General features: G+C 38.6%; 2 protein-coding genes across 2 annotated transcripts; one reads left to right on the top strand and one right to left on the bottom strand.

Annotated features, from left to right (window-relative positions):
• The first annotated feature begins 4682 nt into the window (after positions 1-4682).
• Positions 4683-14799, top strand: LOC118754065 (glutamate receptor ionotropic, kainate 1-like). The gene is made up of 4 exons (XM_036488932.1): positions 4683-5095; positions 5158-5333; positions 5401-5511; positions 14701-14799. Exons 1-4 carry the CDS (start codon positions 4765-4767, stop codon positions 14797-14799), a joined length of 717 nt encoding a protein of 238 aa, XP_036344825.1. The 5' UTR covers positions 4683-4764.
• A 327-nt stretch (positions 14800-15126) lies between these two features.
• Positions 15127-15747, bottom strand: LOC118754064. Its single transcript, XM_036488930.1, has one exon. The coding sequence runs from the start codon at positions 15745-15747 to the stop codon at positions 15127-15129; it is 621 nt and encodes a 206-aa protein (XP_036344823.1).
• Between the last annotated feature and the right edge of the window lie 1393 nt (positions 15748-17140).

Genomic DNA, 17140 nt, shown 5'->3' with positions numbered 1-17140 from the left:
GATTTGCCAGGTCTAAAGGCACACTGATAAGGCCTAATCAATTCATTGACGGTGGGCTTCAGTCTTTCACACAATACGCTCGATAAGACCTTGTAACCTATGCTTAGAAGGCTAATCCCACGGTAGTTGGCGCGAATGGCGGGGTCACCTTTCTTGTGGATTGGGCAGAGCACACTTAAATCCCAGTCGTCGGGCATGCGTTCATCTGACCATATTCTGCACAAGAGTTGATGCATGCACCTTATCAACTCCACGCCGCCGTACTTCATCAGGTACTTGTAATTTCCGGCTAGCAAAGCAACAACAATTTATAAAAAGCAAATGCTTGGCTGTTGTCGCTGTGCTAACAGTTTTTCCAACCCTGATAATTTCTATAGATATTCGCACGATACAAATAATTTTTACGATTGAATTTTAAAACGATTTTTCATTTTGCTACGTTAGATCCGTTGCCGAGAAATTTATGGATACATATACATATACACAAAAATTGCTCGTTTAAGGTAATTAGAATAAGGGGCAAAATTTCCCGCAAACGCATTGTATTATGCTCCTTAATAGGGAGCATTTTCGCCTCGCCGTGCAGGTGGTATTCTGGCGACATCAGAAGGCATCCAGTCGCTGTCCTAAGTGCAGTGCTTTGTGTCGCCTGCGTCCTACTAGTCCCCGGCGACCACAGTGGTTCTGCGTAATTTAAAACCGGCCGGCCAATTGCCTTGCATGTTGTCAGTAACGTTTTATTGTCTTTGCCCCCAGTACTGCCGGCTAGCGACTTGAGGACCTTGTTGCGTCTCTGTACTTTGTTGACAATAGCGACAATAGCGGCTGCGTGTGCAGAGAAGGCCAGCAGATTGTCGAAGGTTACTCCGAGTATTTTGGGATTATTCACCATCGGAATTGGTGTATCATCGACGTGCATTCCCAGGGGTAGCCTGACCTCCTTCGCCCAGGTAGTGAACAAGGTCGCAGAGGATTTTGTAGGGGAGAGGGTTAGGCTCCTTGCAGTGAAGAAGCGAAAAAGCTCGGAGAGATACCCGTTTACTTTTGAACACAAATAATCAATTCCATTCCAAGACGATTTAGTCGAGCAATCTTCGGCGTAAGAGACAATCGAGACACCCTCTGGTGGTTGAGGGAGTTTTGAAATGTTAAAGTTAAACAGTAGTGGGGAAAGGACCCCACCCTGTGGAACCCCTTTTTTATTTTTCTGAGTTTGCTCGATATGTCTTTAAATATTACCGAAGAGTGACGACCACTATAATTCGCCGACCACTGTTTAAGCCTCTGTGGGAGAGAGGAAGCCTCTATATCTTCTAGTAGCGTGGAGTGGCTGACGGTTCAAACGCCTTCGACAGGCCCAACGCTACTAGAATTGTTCTCTCCCAAGGACGGTTGTGGTTGAGGCCACTTGTTATATGAGTGTTTGTGGCGTTAAGTGCTGTTGTTGTACTGTGCACTTTACGAAAACCATGCTGATGCTTCGCCGGGGTCAGGTGATTCGTAAAGTACGGGAGCAGTAAGGCCTCTAGTGTCTTCGCACTGGGGAAAGGAGTTTTAACGGGCGAAAAAATTCTCCTTTGTTGGCTGCGTTCCCCGGTTTGTGCAGTGGGACCACTCTCCCCACCTTCCAGATGTCCGGGATGATGAGAGTGGCCATTGACATATTGAGGACCTCCGTTAGGTACGCTACTCCCGCAGGACACAAATTTTTCAGCATCAACATTCATGTTCCATCGGAACCCATGGCTTTGGAGGCTTTCGCCAAGGGGCACAAGTTGTTGGCAGTTTGTACAGCCTTTCTGGTCACTCGACGCTTGGCTTTGTCCGCCGGAGACTGCAGTGTGAACGGCTGGCTAAAATAGCTCGCGCATCACTCCTGGTCCGACGAAGCATGGTCTCCGAAAAAAATTTCGACCCTGTCGTCGTGCTTCGTTGGATTGGACAGTGATCTCACGGTTGACAAAAGCTTACTCATACCAGAGGTGAGGTTGCAAATCTTCAGATGCTCTTCCCACTTTGTCCGCTTATGTACGTTCACCAGCTGCCAAATCTCCGCGTTGAGATCCCTGATACGGGGATTTCCGGGATCGGCCTGACGAAGGTTGTCACGTTCATTGGCTAGAAAAGCCGCTTCACCAGGGAAGTTTGGCCGGGGGTCGATGCATCCTGCCGGCACGAAGCGAGCTGCTGCTGCAGCGACAACCCTGCGGAACTTACGTTCACCAAGGTGGACGTCAGTTGGTGTGGGGAGCGTAGCGAAGATGCTCTCAGTAAATTCGTAGAAGCCATTCCAATAAGCTCTAGAAAAGTTGATTTAGATCAGGTGTTCCGCGGAAGTAAAGTTGGTTGGTTTATCGATCGAGATGACTATGGGCAGATGATCTGATGCCAAAGTCAGCATAGGTCGCCATGATTCGCTGTTTATCAGACCAGCGCTGACAATTGTTATGTCTGGCGGGCTGCAGCGGCTGCCCATAATCCTGGTGGGTGTGTTGTCGTTCATTGTGCAGAAAGTCGAATCGTCTATCTGCTCAGCCAAGTCTGTTTGGATGATTTCTCGTTTGATATTTTATAAAAAATACTCAAAAAAGGTTTTTAAATAATGATTTTTATAAAATTATGAAAAACTCGTGTTTTCTTGGTTTGACCTTAAAAAAGAAGAGAAAGAAAACGGATGTTAATGTGGTTTAATAATAATAATAGATTGGCGCTTACACATATGTTAGTGTTTGGCCGAGCTTCTCCTCCGACTTGTGGCGTACGCCTTGATATTGTCACACAAGGCGAAGGGACCTACAGTTTTACGCCGACTCCGAACGGCGATTGTATTTTTATGAGAAGCTGTTTTTCATGGCAGAAATACAATCGGAGGTTTGCCATTGCCTGCCGATGGACGACCGCTGTTAAGAAAAAACCTTTTTTCTATATTTTTGCGATGTTGCTTTGACCAGGGTTTGAACCCGGGTCCTGCGGAGTGGAAGCGCGCACTGCTTACCACTGCACCACAGCGGCCGACATGTGGTTTGCTACTATAAAATAAAAAGGTATGTAAGGGTTGCTTGTATTCAAGAAAAGTAGACTAGACTGAGCGAACCCAATTAGACTATTTAATTGTCTTTAAAAGTTACTCGCCGCCGTCTCGTCTTAGTCGAAGTGATAAGACTCTTCTGTGGCGATGATAAATTTTCATTTACAAGGTACGCTGGCTTTAATCGATCCACAGAAATGTTCTTCGGCTTCCCTTTTATTGAGATTTTGAAAAAATTCTTGGACCTGGATTAAACCTCAAACGGTCCTTCATAGGGTGTTGAAAACGATGGGCGCACCGAATCATTTCTGACAAAACATTTTTGCATATATTTTCGGAGTTCCACTACAAAGTCCGATTGTGATTTGGTTTTAGGATTCTTAGCAAGAAATTCTGGTGGTATTCGGACGGTGCTGCCAGTGCGGTGCTTGTAGACGGTCCGCAAGCCAAGGAGAATTGTCGGCAATGAGTCCGTCCAGCGTTCCGAGTCGATGCAAAGTAGCGCACATTTAAGTGTCCGGTGCCATATTTCCACGATGCCGTTAGATTATGGGTGGTAAGGCGTTGTCGTCAAATATTTAATGCCGAGTGACTTTGTTAATTCAGCGAAAAGTGTGATCTGAGGTAATTACTGTAGGCACTCCATATCTCGCAATCCAATTAGTAGTCAAAGCTTTAGCAGTAGTTGGTGCGGTCATGTCTGCCATCAGTATTGCCTCGGGTCATCTCGTGTATCGATCGATAATAGTTAAGCAGTACCGAAATCCGCAGTGGAGTGGAAATAGACCCACTACATCAGTGTTGATGTGATCAAAGCGCGAGTCACACGATTCATAGCGCTGAAGTGGAGAGAACGTGTGCCGATTAGTCTTCGCCTTTGGGCACTACAAACATGCTTTGGCGAATGCTCTACTGCCCTTTTGAATACCCGGACAAACAAATCGACTGGTCATTAATTTGGCGGTGGTGCGTCTTCCTGGATGGCATAAGTTATGCGTCGACTGAAAAACGTCTTTGCGAAATTTCGTAGTGGTAAACGGCCGAATGCTGTCCCGTAGAATATCATTTTTGTCGCGATGTGTACAACACATAGTACCAGGAATTTCTTTATTTTATCGAAAAACTGATTTAAACCATAATGTACTGTAAAAACTGGTATTTTTTAAATAAAGGTACGGCGAAACGGAACTTTCCGCAGCAATATACAGTTTTAGTATTCACTGATCCTCTTCCATCATATAATACTCTATTGCATTTTTTTGTGTTCTTAAAACTTTGGAATGTTCCGAGAAGAAAACTTCGACTACGAGAATAAAAGATACCAATTGGTTTCATTAATATTTGAAATGTATATAATCTTGTTTAATTTTGTTAATCGTCTGTAAAAATTTACTGCTCATATTATTATTTTTATATAAATAAATGTAAGGTTTTTGTCATTGTCCCAATATGCCTAACCCGGACAACGTCTGGTATTCTGTTAGTATATTTATAAGTACATTTACATACATGCATTGGGTTTAAGTATAATATAAGTACTAACTACATACGCTGTAGATGTGACAATTTTTACTTCTGGCGAAATTACAAAAGTACTTGAAAAAAACAAAATGAAATACTAAATATTTACATAATTTTTGTGTACATACATAGGTGCGATTTTTACGGAAGACCAACGAGACAGCAGCGTTGAATACTCATTTAAATACGCGGTGTATCGCATTAACAAAGACAAGATGCTATTGTCAAACACACAGCTAATTTATGATATTGAGTACGTGCCACGTGATGATTCCTTCCGTACAACAAAAAAGATATGTCGCCAGTTGGAGTCTGGAGTTCAAGTCATTTTTGGTCCAACGGATCCCTTGCTTGCTGCCCATGTGCAATCCATTTGTCAATCATTCGATGTGCCACATATCGAGACTCGCATAGACTTTGACACAAATTTCAAAGAGTTCTCGATAAATCTTTACCCATCTAAGCGGCTTTTGAGTTTGGCACACCGTGATTTGATGATTTTTTTGAACTGGACAAAAACTGCCATTATCTATGAGGATGATTATGGTGTGTATGTAAACGCTAGTCGCATATTCCACTATTATTTTGTGTATTTTATTTCATTTAAGGCCTCTTTAATCAACAAGATCTGATGCGTTCGACGCCAGATTTCCGCACCGAAATGTATATACGCCAAGCATCGCCTGCAAATTATCGGCAAGTTCTGCGCGCCGTTCGTCAAAAGGAAATTTATAAGATTATTGTAGATACTAACCCGACAAATATAAATAGATTTTTCCGAGCGGTAAGAAATTAGTAGTTCCTACTGAAGATTATAGTATTTTATTATGTTTGTTGTTAAATAATTTTAGATTCTTCAGCTCCAGATGAATGATCATCGCTATCACTACATGTTTACCACATTTGTAAGTCAATTTGTTTCTATATTACAATATTTTAAAAAGTCTATAAGGGGAGGGGGGGTTTGTGCTTGTGGTTGAGTGGTGCGTCCTACCACTCCGCCACACCTTAGTTCGATCCCTGGTGTAGGCAACATCTAAATCAGAAAGTTTTTTCTAACAGCATAATGGGACCACTTAATAGAAGGCGATGCTCAAAACTAATTTTTCAAAAAATGGTATTTACGATAAAAAAATATCTACCAGCAGAGCCACAACACAGTGCCGAATCCGTCCATAAACATTGGATTCCCGAACGCTACTAGTTTCCGCGTACAACAGCTCAATGTTTACTTTACAGTCAGAAATTTTTTTTCCAATATCGAAAGCGAGTTCATGGTTGCTATTAAAGCATTTTTTATAATGCTTAAGGTTACTATAAGTCAAAGCTTGCTTAATTTTAATCCTTAAATTATATACGATTACGATTACTTTAATTGTAATCATATAGTTACCATTACGATTATAATAATTGTAATCTTAAATACTTAATTACTAAGATTACTGTAATAGTAACCATGAAATACATGATTACGAATACCGAAATTGTAATCCTAAAAATTTTAAGATTACAATTACAGTAATTGTTATCATGAAAACTACGATTACGAATACATACTTTAATTGTAATCCTAAAAATATCATGATTACAATTAATGTAATCGTAATCAATAAAATGTTGATTACGACTTTCTGATATTCTGTAAAAGTTTAGTAGTTAAGTAAATGAGCGGAACTTTTTTCTACTTCACCGAAAAGTATGTAAAATTGATTTAGAGTTGAAGTAATACAGTTACACAGCGGCTGCTGTGGTGTAGTGGTTAGCAGTGCGCGCTATCATTCCGCAGGGCCTGTATTCAAGCGCTGTTCAACTGAACATCAAAACATGAAAAACAAACAACTTTTTTCTAATTGCGGTCGCCCCTCGGCAGGCAATGGCCAACCACCGAGTGTATTTCTGATGCGAAAAACAGCTTCTCATAAAAATACAATCGCCTTTCGGGTCGGCGTAAAACTGTAGGCCCCTCCCCTTTGTGTGACAATATCAAGGCGGACAGTTAATCAAAATCAAACTTTATTGGAAATACTGCGACCACGAGTCTGTGGAGTAAACTAATTTTTTTCATGGCGAATTTTTTGATTCACCTTTTTCTCAATAGACACAAGGCTATTTTTCTGAATTTTTCCTATTTATAACCGTAAGGCCTTATATCGACCTATCTCGGCAGCCAGCTCGACAACGCTCTATCTCAAAAAAAACTTTTCAAGAACGCGCTAATTCAGGATTCGTTTCAAAAACTCCCTACCTCAGCTTTCGATTCAAAAACGCTCTATACTAGCATATTTTCAATACATTTTCAAGTGCGATAGGGCGTTCTTCATCCTAATTCTGAGATAGAGATTTTTCTAATAAAATTCTGAATTATGGCGTTCTTGAAAAGTTTTTTGACACGGCGTTTTCGAATCGGCTGCCGAAATAGGTCGATGTTCGACTCAGCAGTCGATATATTATGGAAATTTCCTTTCTTCCACGGTGTGTGTTTGATGTTATACTCAACCCTGTAAATGGGCCTTTTTGTCCTTGTCTAGCTCGCGCAATTCAAAATATTGTCATTTTGAGCAACTATCTGATGAGTGCAACCATCTACCCTGACGAAGCTTCAGAGGGCAGAGAAAGTGCCCTTTTTGCCTAAGAGTGTGACATTTTAAGAAACGAACACAAAATTTGTTCACCATTTGCCTTTATTGTAGAATCGAACACGAAAAGAGAAAGGGGCTATTAAAAGGCGACATTTTTTGGCAGAAACGAAAATACCATTAGTAAGCTTAAAATATTTACACAAGCTTTACGCATTTTTGAGAAAAATATGTTTTAATAAGAACTTATTAATTTTGATTAGCCACTGTCATCCACTATTTTATCAAAAATATGTACCGCGTGGAAGTGTTTTAAGAAAAATCCCATCTAATTGGAAGGGAATAGTAAATACCGTCTGTACATATTCCCTATTTCAATACTGGTATCTTTTATTCCAGACGGAGGGCATTTATCCGTTAAAAATCGGAATTTGTGTAGAGTATTATTTAAAAGCCCTTCTAAATTACTGCAAAGCAAGTTCAGCGATGTGGAAGAATATATTTCAAACCAAACCAGCTGCATAAATCTTTAGGCGATTTCAAAAGTTGCGTCACTTTCATCTGGAACAGCTGCGGTAGATCCACTGGATTTAAAAGAGATAACATAAAATTCCAGATGCTATGTCTTGATACTGCGGAATTGTGTGCCTCCTTTATCCCTGGCAACAAATTACAGCGCACAAAATTTTAATGGATGGTGCCGAAATTTTATGGAATTTCCTTCCACCGATTGGACAATTAAGTGAAAGGCCCAGGAATCGCGAAATAAAGATTTTAAAGCATATCGTAAACGTTTTAGCCGAAAAACTTTAGGAAAAGCTAAACCTGAAGATGTATTTCACCATCCACTGGTTTCTTCCGATCCTCTTAGGCTAAGACCCCATTATCGGCGCAATGGGCCGATTTTCTGCGCATTTGATGTACTGATAGCGTAACACAATTTTTCGAAATTCAGCAATCTGAGCCGAAATTGTGCTAACTATTTATAAGCAACCAAAATTAATATTGCTGTACCCATAATGTGAACAGTCTTTACTTCATTCTAGAACAATCAAATTGTAAACAAGTAAGAGCAGCGCTGTCTTCGGCTATGCCGAAGGCTTCATACCTTTCATGAACATCTGCAAATTTTAGTTTGACAGATTACTGATTTTGAATACATCTGCATACATCGATAGAGGAGTTACATACTTATATGAAAAATCGCCTCTAAACAATCAGAGGTATGGAGGATATACTTTATATGGCACCAATCTAAGTGATTTTCACTGCTATGTGATCGGTACGTAAACCGGTAACACAATTTATTGGGTTTAGTTTCCTACATAAAGGAGATATATCGCAAACCTATTAAGCTGGCATTTCAGGGTACTATTTTATATATATATAAGGAAAATTTGAAAGTTAGGAGGGGGGGCTCGAGCACCCCCCTGCCCCTACCTGGCTACGCCCATGGGTATCTGAACAATCAGTGCTATAGTAGATAAAGCTTATACAGCATAGATTTTGACGATTTTCTCAGTAGACTTTGTATTATTATTTATAAAATATCTTACGAATTTTATCGGTTTTAGCTGTTCAAATAAAGGAGTTTCACAGTAAAATCCCATATCTGAACAATCAGATGTATGGAAGATATATGTTGTAGTCACCCGATCCTTGTTATTTTCACTGTAAGTGTTCTGTTAATAATGAGTGAAAATGGTGCGAAATTTCATGTTCCTAGCTGCATAAATGGAGGAGTTATGATAAAAGACCTTATATCTGAACAATCAGTTGTATGGGGGCTGCAGGTTATAGTGACCCGATCTTCGTTATTTTCACTGTAAGTCTTCTGCTGATAATGAGTGAAAGCAGCGCGAAATTTCATGGTCCTAGCTACTTAAATGGATGAATTATAAGGAAAAATCTCATATCTGAACAATCAGTTGTATAGGAGCTATAGGTTATAGTTATCCGATCTTTTTAATTTTCACTGTAAGTTTTCTGTTTATAATTATTGAAAACAGTGCGGAATTTCCTGTTCCCAGCTATATAAATGGAGGAGTTATAACGAAAAATTTTATATCTGAGCAATCAGTTGTATGGGAGCTATAGGTTATAGTGACCCGATCTTTGTAGTTTTCACTGTAAGCATTCTGTTGATAATGGGTGAAAGTGCTGCGAAATTTCATGTTCTTAGCTGCATAAATGGAGAAGTTATAACGAAAAATCTCATATCTGAACAATCAGTTGTATGGGAGCTATATGTTATAGTGGTCCGATTCTTCCGGTTCCGACAAATGATTAATACATTATAAAAATACACCCACCTGCCAAATTTGATCCGGATATCTCGAAAACTGAGAGACTAGATTGCATACAAACAGACAGACAGACGGACAGACGGACAGACGGACATGGATAAATCAACTCAGCTCGACGTTCTGATCATATAAGTATACATTTTGATGGGTCTATCTCTTTTTGTTCTGGTACTTACAAACATCGGACCAAAGTTATAATACCATTTCATGCTCATGAAAGGTATAAAAATGTCGTGATTTTTATCGGGCGCTCATGTCCCGATCAAAGCCGAACATTTGTTTATTGCTATTATTAAACTAGCACGATATTGTGATCATGTTGTACCGAATATCGCCGCATATTTCATTTGGTCGATATGCACCTAAGGAAATTGTCACAATATGCGTAGGGATGCAAACAATGCATCGATGTTTCTGAAACATCGATAACATCGGCTAAAAAACCGATGTTTACCATCGATCGTAAAATTGGCGATATATCGATGTCAATTTTAACGATGTTTTAAACATCGACTTTAGTTTCGGTTCAAAATTGCCATTGCGTTCACATCTTTATGTTATATTCTTTGGGCTCTGTCACACGGTCAGTATTTATTGACGTAATCCAAGTATCGCGATATTTATTGACGGTGTACTATGCAGTATTGATGGGTCGTGATCCATATCGCAAAATATCTAAAAATTTTGCGATATGGATCGCGGATCGCAATACCGTCAATAAATATTGAACGTGTAGCACTTTCAAAACGCGATCCATATATTTCTTCAGTACATCTTTTACTCTCATAATGTAAACATCGGCTCTGCCTTCACTCTCGGGGCTTAAAATCTTTCAAAACAAATTGAACAAATCTTAAAATAATTGTGGAATGCATTATCTGTAAATTATACGTACAAAATAAAGATATTTTCTTGCGTCATAATAAGCGTTCAGCAAAAAAAAAAAATGCAAATACTGACGCGATAAATATTGAACATGTAGCATTCGTGCGCGATCCATCAATCCATCAATATGGATCGCGATCCAAATATCGTGATAATTACTGACCGTGGGACAGAGCCCTTTGAGTAAGCGTATTACGGGTGATGGCAGCCATGTACTTAATAAAAGCAATTAGCAACGTTGAACATAGGCGATTTCCATGACGTAGTTACAGTATTTCAATACGACTTAAGGTGAGTGTAAGTATTATCTGCGCGTAAACAGCAAATCTATTATGGCATTGGAAGGAAATGTAATTAAATTCAAAAAACCTCCCATTGAAATGTTAACAATGTAGCAGTTTAGATGAACACTGGGTTTTTCTTGTAATTTTAACAAGCATTAAGTCAGTTCCAGGTATTTCAGGATTTGCAGGTTTTACAAGTAAAGCGGTTTTCGCCATTAATAAACCTTATGGAAGGTGGCGTACGTTAACAGCTTCCTGTAAAAACCTGCAAATCATGAAGTACCTGTAACATACTTATTAAAAAAGAGAAACATCGGAAAATATCGATGTATCGATAGTTTTAGGGCGATTTTTTTCGGCATCGATGTTGGCTCTGAAAATTTGCATCCCTAAATATGAGATGATAATGGGACCGCTCAAAAAGTAATTGTACAAATTATTTAAATAATCGGTACATATTGTGCTACTTGTGCCGATAGTGGGATCTTAGCTTGACACTGAGAAAGGAGTTTAGTTACGTCAGCGAAATATGTTTTCCTTAAATATGAGAGAAATATATTTAGCTTACTTTTTTCTGAGCGTACTACAAGTTCAAGGCCTTTACAAACAGTCAGAAAAAATCGCTTGATCCAGAAGTAAGAGACATGGTTTTACTTGAGAATTTTGAACATACACAAACTGAATCTGGTGCTGCTGAATACGAATTAAACTTACATCATGCAGTCTACCGTTTTCTCATTCTTTCCATTTTAAGTAACACAGTGCTACACAAAAAATTAGCACTTCATATAGAAATTGTGTTTTGTTATAGCCCATAGGATACGACTATGTTTATAGTTTTTCTCCATCACTTCGTTTACTACTTTTTTATTAACAAATATAATAAATATTTGGTATTCTTCAAGTTACAACTTCAAGAAGTTATAACTTTGTTGTTTTTGATGGAATTAAAACTTTGTTCTCTCTGTTTGAAAGACATGGGTTTTCCTTTCTATCAAAGAAAAAGTTTGAAAATCGGCTGTAGAAGGGCTTAGTATTGCTCTTTTAATTGAAGAAATACGTAAATTTTTCAAAAAGTGAGGCAATAAAAGAAATTGTTTGATTTCCTTTTTGGTTGTTGTTGTTTCCGACATTTTTCCGAATTGTTTGATCTTTATAATAAAAAAGTACAAAAAGTCAGTTTTCCAAAAGTCATAAGTGAATTAAAATCGAATAAGAAGTCGCTTAGTAAAGCTTTATGTAGTGATAATAAGTATGTCCGTGTTTTCATTTTGTTTGTTTGTTTTTGTTCATTTTATTTATTTATTTATTTAATAGAAATATAATTATCAATAATTATATTACAGTATAAAGGCACTAGCAACAAAGGCTATCGGCCTGTTTTGTTCATTTAATACCGTTTTCGATTACGTACGTATATTTGAGCCATTCTTTTTTAAGTCGGACGGATTTCGTAAAAAAAAATTATGTCATGTCTCCGATTCGCTTAAAATTTTTCTATTTTTTTATACCAGACCGCACTTGTGCACAAGGCTATTACAACTTTGTTCACATAACGGTTGTTTGTAACTGGCAAAACGAATCAAGATATATATAGACAAATGTATACATAAATGATCAGAATGAAAATAGATATCGCTTAAGCGGTCCGTCCGCCTGTGCACACGATAACTCGAGTGAACATTGAGATATCTTAACGAAACTTGCTACGTGCACTTCCTTCGGGCGTAGGACGAAAGGTATTGAAAATGGGCAAAATAGGACAATAACCACGCCTACCTCCCATATAACGGTAATTTTCAAAAATACGAAAACTGCGATATTTTAGTAACTACTTAAGATTATTCATTCAAAATTGATATTTACAAAAATTTTTAGATGAAAAATAAGAATATTATAAATTTTTGGAAAATGGGCCTTGCCACGCCCATTTATGGTTACATGTGTATATCTTGGTAACCGCTGCACCAATTTCTTCCAAACTTGCCACAGTTGTTAACCTTGGTATAACATACGAAATGGCCGAAAATTTTTAAAATCGGAAAATAACCACGCCCACATCCCATATAACGGTAATTTAGAGAAATACAAAATCTTCGAAACATGAGTAAATATTAAAGCTAATTTATTCAAAATTGATGCTTGCAACAATTCTTAACCAAGAAATATGTTTGTGATAAAATTTTGGAAAATGGGCGTGGCACCGCCCACTTATGATCACATATATGTATCTCGGTAACCGTTCTACCAATTTGTACCAAACTCGGTATGGTTATTGTGCTTGCAACATAGAAGCAAAGCGTTGAAAATGATTGAAATCGCAATGAAATTGAGGCCGCTTTTAATATAACGGTAAATTTCAGAACTGCTTGAAACTTCAAAATTTCGAAATTTAAGGACTCCAATTTACTCAAAATTGATACGCCCCAGCTTACCATGTAGCGGAAGGTTTCGGAAAGGTGAAAAACATATATTTAATACTTGCGCCGGGTATTTAATGTTCGGCTCCGCCGGAACTTAGACTTTCTTACTTGTTTTTTATTTAGTTTATTTCAAGGATTGGACGGAATTCGAAATTTTCATATTTCCAGTAATATTAATGCATCGATTTAGTTGAAACTTTTTTACTATTATTAAAAACTAGCAATTACCCGGCGTGCTTCGCTGCGCCTTAAATGTATTTTTGTGTTGTAACTCTCTCCCAAAACTCGTATGGCGTCATTTATAAAATATATTAAAAGAGCTTTATGTAGTAAGATTTTCAAAAAAAAACTTCGATCTATGAAGCATTGTTTATTTTTTTTTTTGAGTGTGGGAGTTAGTTAATACATATCGTCAGTAGACACGAATAAAGGCGCGCTAGTGTATGTTCTTATGGACAGCAATGTTTTCATGTATGTACATATGTTTGAATGGTTGTATATATATTTGTACGTATGTACATATGTTTGTGTACATGTATATATGCACATATGTTGTACAAACGAAAACAAATCTAATAAGCTACTCGTTGATATAAATGCGAACTGTTCTGATTGCCAAAAATTATGTGTTTGTTGTACATTTGTTCAAGTTTGTCATTGTGCGTGTAATTTTCAAGAGTACTTTTGTACTCTCGCTATCTCCTTGTATTAACTCGTCCTTCGTTGGTATACTCTGATGAACATATGTGAGGATGATAGAGGGGCCAACTTATATAAGGTAGTGTTACAGGAGCAGTTGAAATTTTCGCCCGATGTTTCTTAAAGAAAGCCATAAACTTAGCGACCGTTGATTCAACTTCGTGTTATTTTGCTCTAGATTGCACCCTTTGTGGGCCTGTTGAATGAATTTATGTTTTGGTTGTATGAAAGATCAAAAAATTTGGATTTTCTGCCAAGTTGTACAACTTATCGCTACATTAATGGCCGTGTTGTACAAACTCATTTAATTGGATAAATGGATAACTCAGCCGAAATAGGTACGTGCTTTCGTTGCATTTTATAAATGTAAGCCAAAACTATGAAATTGTAAAAATGAGATTTTGCAATGAGACTGCTCGCAAAATTGCAATGTTTGTGGACAAAACGTCCAACTTGATTGTCGATTGATCTGAATGATTGTCAAAAGCATGTGTTTGTTGTAATTTACTCTGTCAGTTACTACCATTATGCGTAGGCCAATTCCCGAAATCATTTCATGCGTTTGAGTAGAAACTGAATGAATGAACACCATTTCATGATTACAATTAATGCATAATAGAGTTTATGTATTTAGTTTTTACTCAGATCGATAAAATGATTTCGTGAATTGGACTACACATCCACGTGATACTATGCTTTTAATTTATAAGGTAATTTTATGTTTTTGTAATCTTGCTACCACATGAATATATAAATTCGCGATAAGAATATATGAATTCGCCTTGCAAGATAGAAAGCGGGTAAGAATAACTGCCGAACAAAGGACTTTTTCTTCTTTCAACTTAAATAAATGCGTTTTGCAAACCAATGTGCGTACGTTACTTAGTGCCTTGGTAATGGCGAATTCGTAAGGATCTATTGATTGCATTATAACGTTTTCATTTATTTGTTAAACATACAATTACTTCCATTTGTCAGCAATCTGGCAACCACGCAAATGAAACGAACAACGAACCGACTAGCATAGCCGAGGGAGTAGTCAATTGTCAGCGTTCGTCACATGCAGATGCTTTGTGAAGTTTAAATGAGTAATCTCTGTAACAACTACTTGAATAAATTTTATTTGTTAAACTATATTAAACTAAACTAAAGAGGCCTTCTGACAGCCTCAAAAGTGATATGTAATCCACCCCTCGTGAAATAGTGTGGAAGTGTCATTTTAATATAAATTCTAACAGTGCGTGTGTTAGTGCAGAAATTGAGACTACGCTGACCGTGTTCGGGGAAATCGGGGCTCCTCTCAGAAATTTATGATGTTTGAAATAATATACAAAGTGCCTGCGAGTGGATACAGGCTGGTTGTAAAACTATGGTTTCGGGATAATTAACTCAGTTAATAAAAGTTCAGGTTGTACCATTAAATGCTTTTAAGTTACTTATAATATGTTTTACAAATTCTGTGAATGATTTGATGAGGGAAGATTGCTTTGCTATCGCATTCAAGTCGAAGTCTGGGACTTCGTGTTGCTGGCATGATCTTCTGTGGTGATATCTGGCGCAATCATAACGAGGGCAGTCTTGGAGTAGGTGGCGCATTGTTTGCGGGGCTCGATTATCGCATGGACAGGTGTCTTCATTGATAATAGTAAATCGTTTCAAATAAGTTTTGTTGAACCCATGACCAGTAAAAAGCTGTGTCATTTCAAATGATATTCCGAATATTTCACGGTATAGTTTCGCATCGTCAATCGTTGGGAAGAAATGTTTAGTGCTAGAGCCAGTTGTTTCTTCGGTGTATTCACGCTGCCATTCTACGAGCATCTCTAACTGTATTAACCGCTTGGGATAGCATATCGGGTATGCGGCGTATGAGAATTCAGCTGTTGTACTTGCGGCTTCTTTTGCGTGCTGGTCGGCAAGCTCATTTCCTTCAATACCGACGTGTGATTTGTCCCAGTAGAATTTTACTTCATGGCTTTGACGAAGACCGTGTAAACGCCGGTGAATCGAGACAACGAGAGGCATAGAATTGCTACGATCTCGGATAGCTTCGCGACACGATCTACTGTCGCTATATAGATACAGATTACGCGTTTTAAGTCTGTTTTGGGCCCATTCCAATGCGGAGTCAATTGCAAGGGCCTCAGCCTGGTAAACAGAGCCGGCAGTGTGTAGGGTGAGCTTGAAAGGCTCTCAAACTGCATCTGAATGACGGATGACAAACGCCGCGCCGAATCCTTCATTTTGTAGTTTGCTTCCATCAGTATATATCTGTGTGGCGTCATTGATACTAATGGACTCTAATAGCTCCTGCGACTCTATGCATTCATATACAATTGTTTGCCTTTGTGCCGGATGCAATTGATCTCGAGGCGGAACACGGGGCTGAAGAGTCGCTTGGTCAGATATTTCATGATACGATAGCGTTGCTTTCACATTCTCTATCTGGGTGATTTCATTAATCTTCAAATGAAGTGGAATGAAGCCTGTAAGAGCCAGGGCTGATGTGGCCGATACTGTGTGGAACGATCGTATGGCTCGTATGGCAAAGTTTCGTTGGAACGATCGCAAAAGTCGACGAATATAAACGTATTTTATGGCTCTTCCCCATATACCCGCAGCGTACGTAATAGTGGGTTCCACCACTTGCCTGTAGATTGTTATAACGTTCTCAGGATGCACACCCCAAGTGGGCCTTACGTACTTGCACAGGTTGTCATAGATTCGTTGGACCTTTGCTAATACATATTTTACGTGATTGGTGAATTTTAGCCGCTCGTCGATAACAACGCCAAGAAATTTTATTTCTTTAACAAACGTAAGCTGTCTACCGTTTAGATTAATCTCAGCACACCGCGCATTCCAATAAATGCCATAACTTGTGTTTTCGTGTCAGAAAATGTTAGTTTTACCTCAACTCCCCAAGCATGTATAAGCTGCAGTGAATCGTTGGCATGCTGCTGGAGCTCCTCTACAGTTTTTGCGCTAACTATAAGAAGCACATCATCAGCAAAAGCTTAAATTTCACATCCTGCGGCAAGTGGCATAGTTAAAAGCTCATCTATAATAATGTTCCAGAAGGTAGGACCACATACCGATTCTTGGATGTAGCCCTTTGTCATCATCTTAGTGGCCGTTGCTTCCGCATAATCAATTGTAACTTCCCGGTTTTCTAAATAACTACCGATAAGCTTGTAAATATTAGACGGCGTATGAATTCGTTCTAATTTGTTCTGAAGTGCGGGCCACCAAGCGTTGTCGAATGCTGCTGTGATGTCAAGCGATATACAAATAACTTGACGGGATTTCCGTTTCTGTGTCTCGATATGATTAATGGCATGACGAAGGGCATCTACAGTGGATGTTTGTTCTTTAAAACCAAACTGCTTTGGAGACCAGTAATGGCGTTTTTCAGCGT

Source organism: Rhagoletis pomonella, unplaced genomic scaffold, assembly GCF_013731165.1.
Source record: "Rhagoletis pomonella isolate Grant_MI unplaced genomic scaffold, Rhpom_1.0 Rhpom_scaffold_03304, whole genome shotgun sequence".
Taxonomy (NCBI): Eukaryota; Metazoa; Arthropoda; class Insecta; order Diptera; family Tephritidae; genus Rhagoletis; species Rhagoletis pomonella.
The sequence above is the reverse complement of the archived record's forward strand: the minus strand, read 5'-3'. Positions and strand labels throughout refer to the sequence as shown.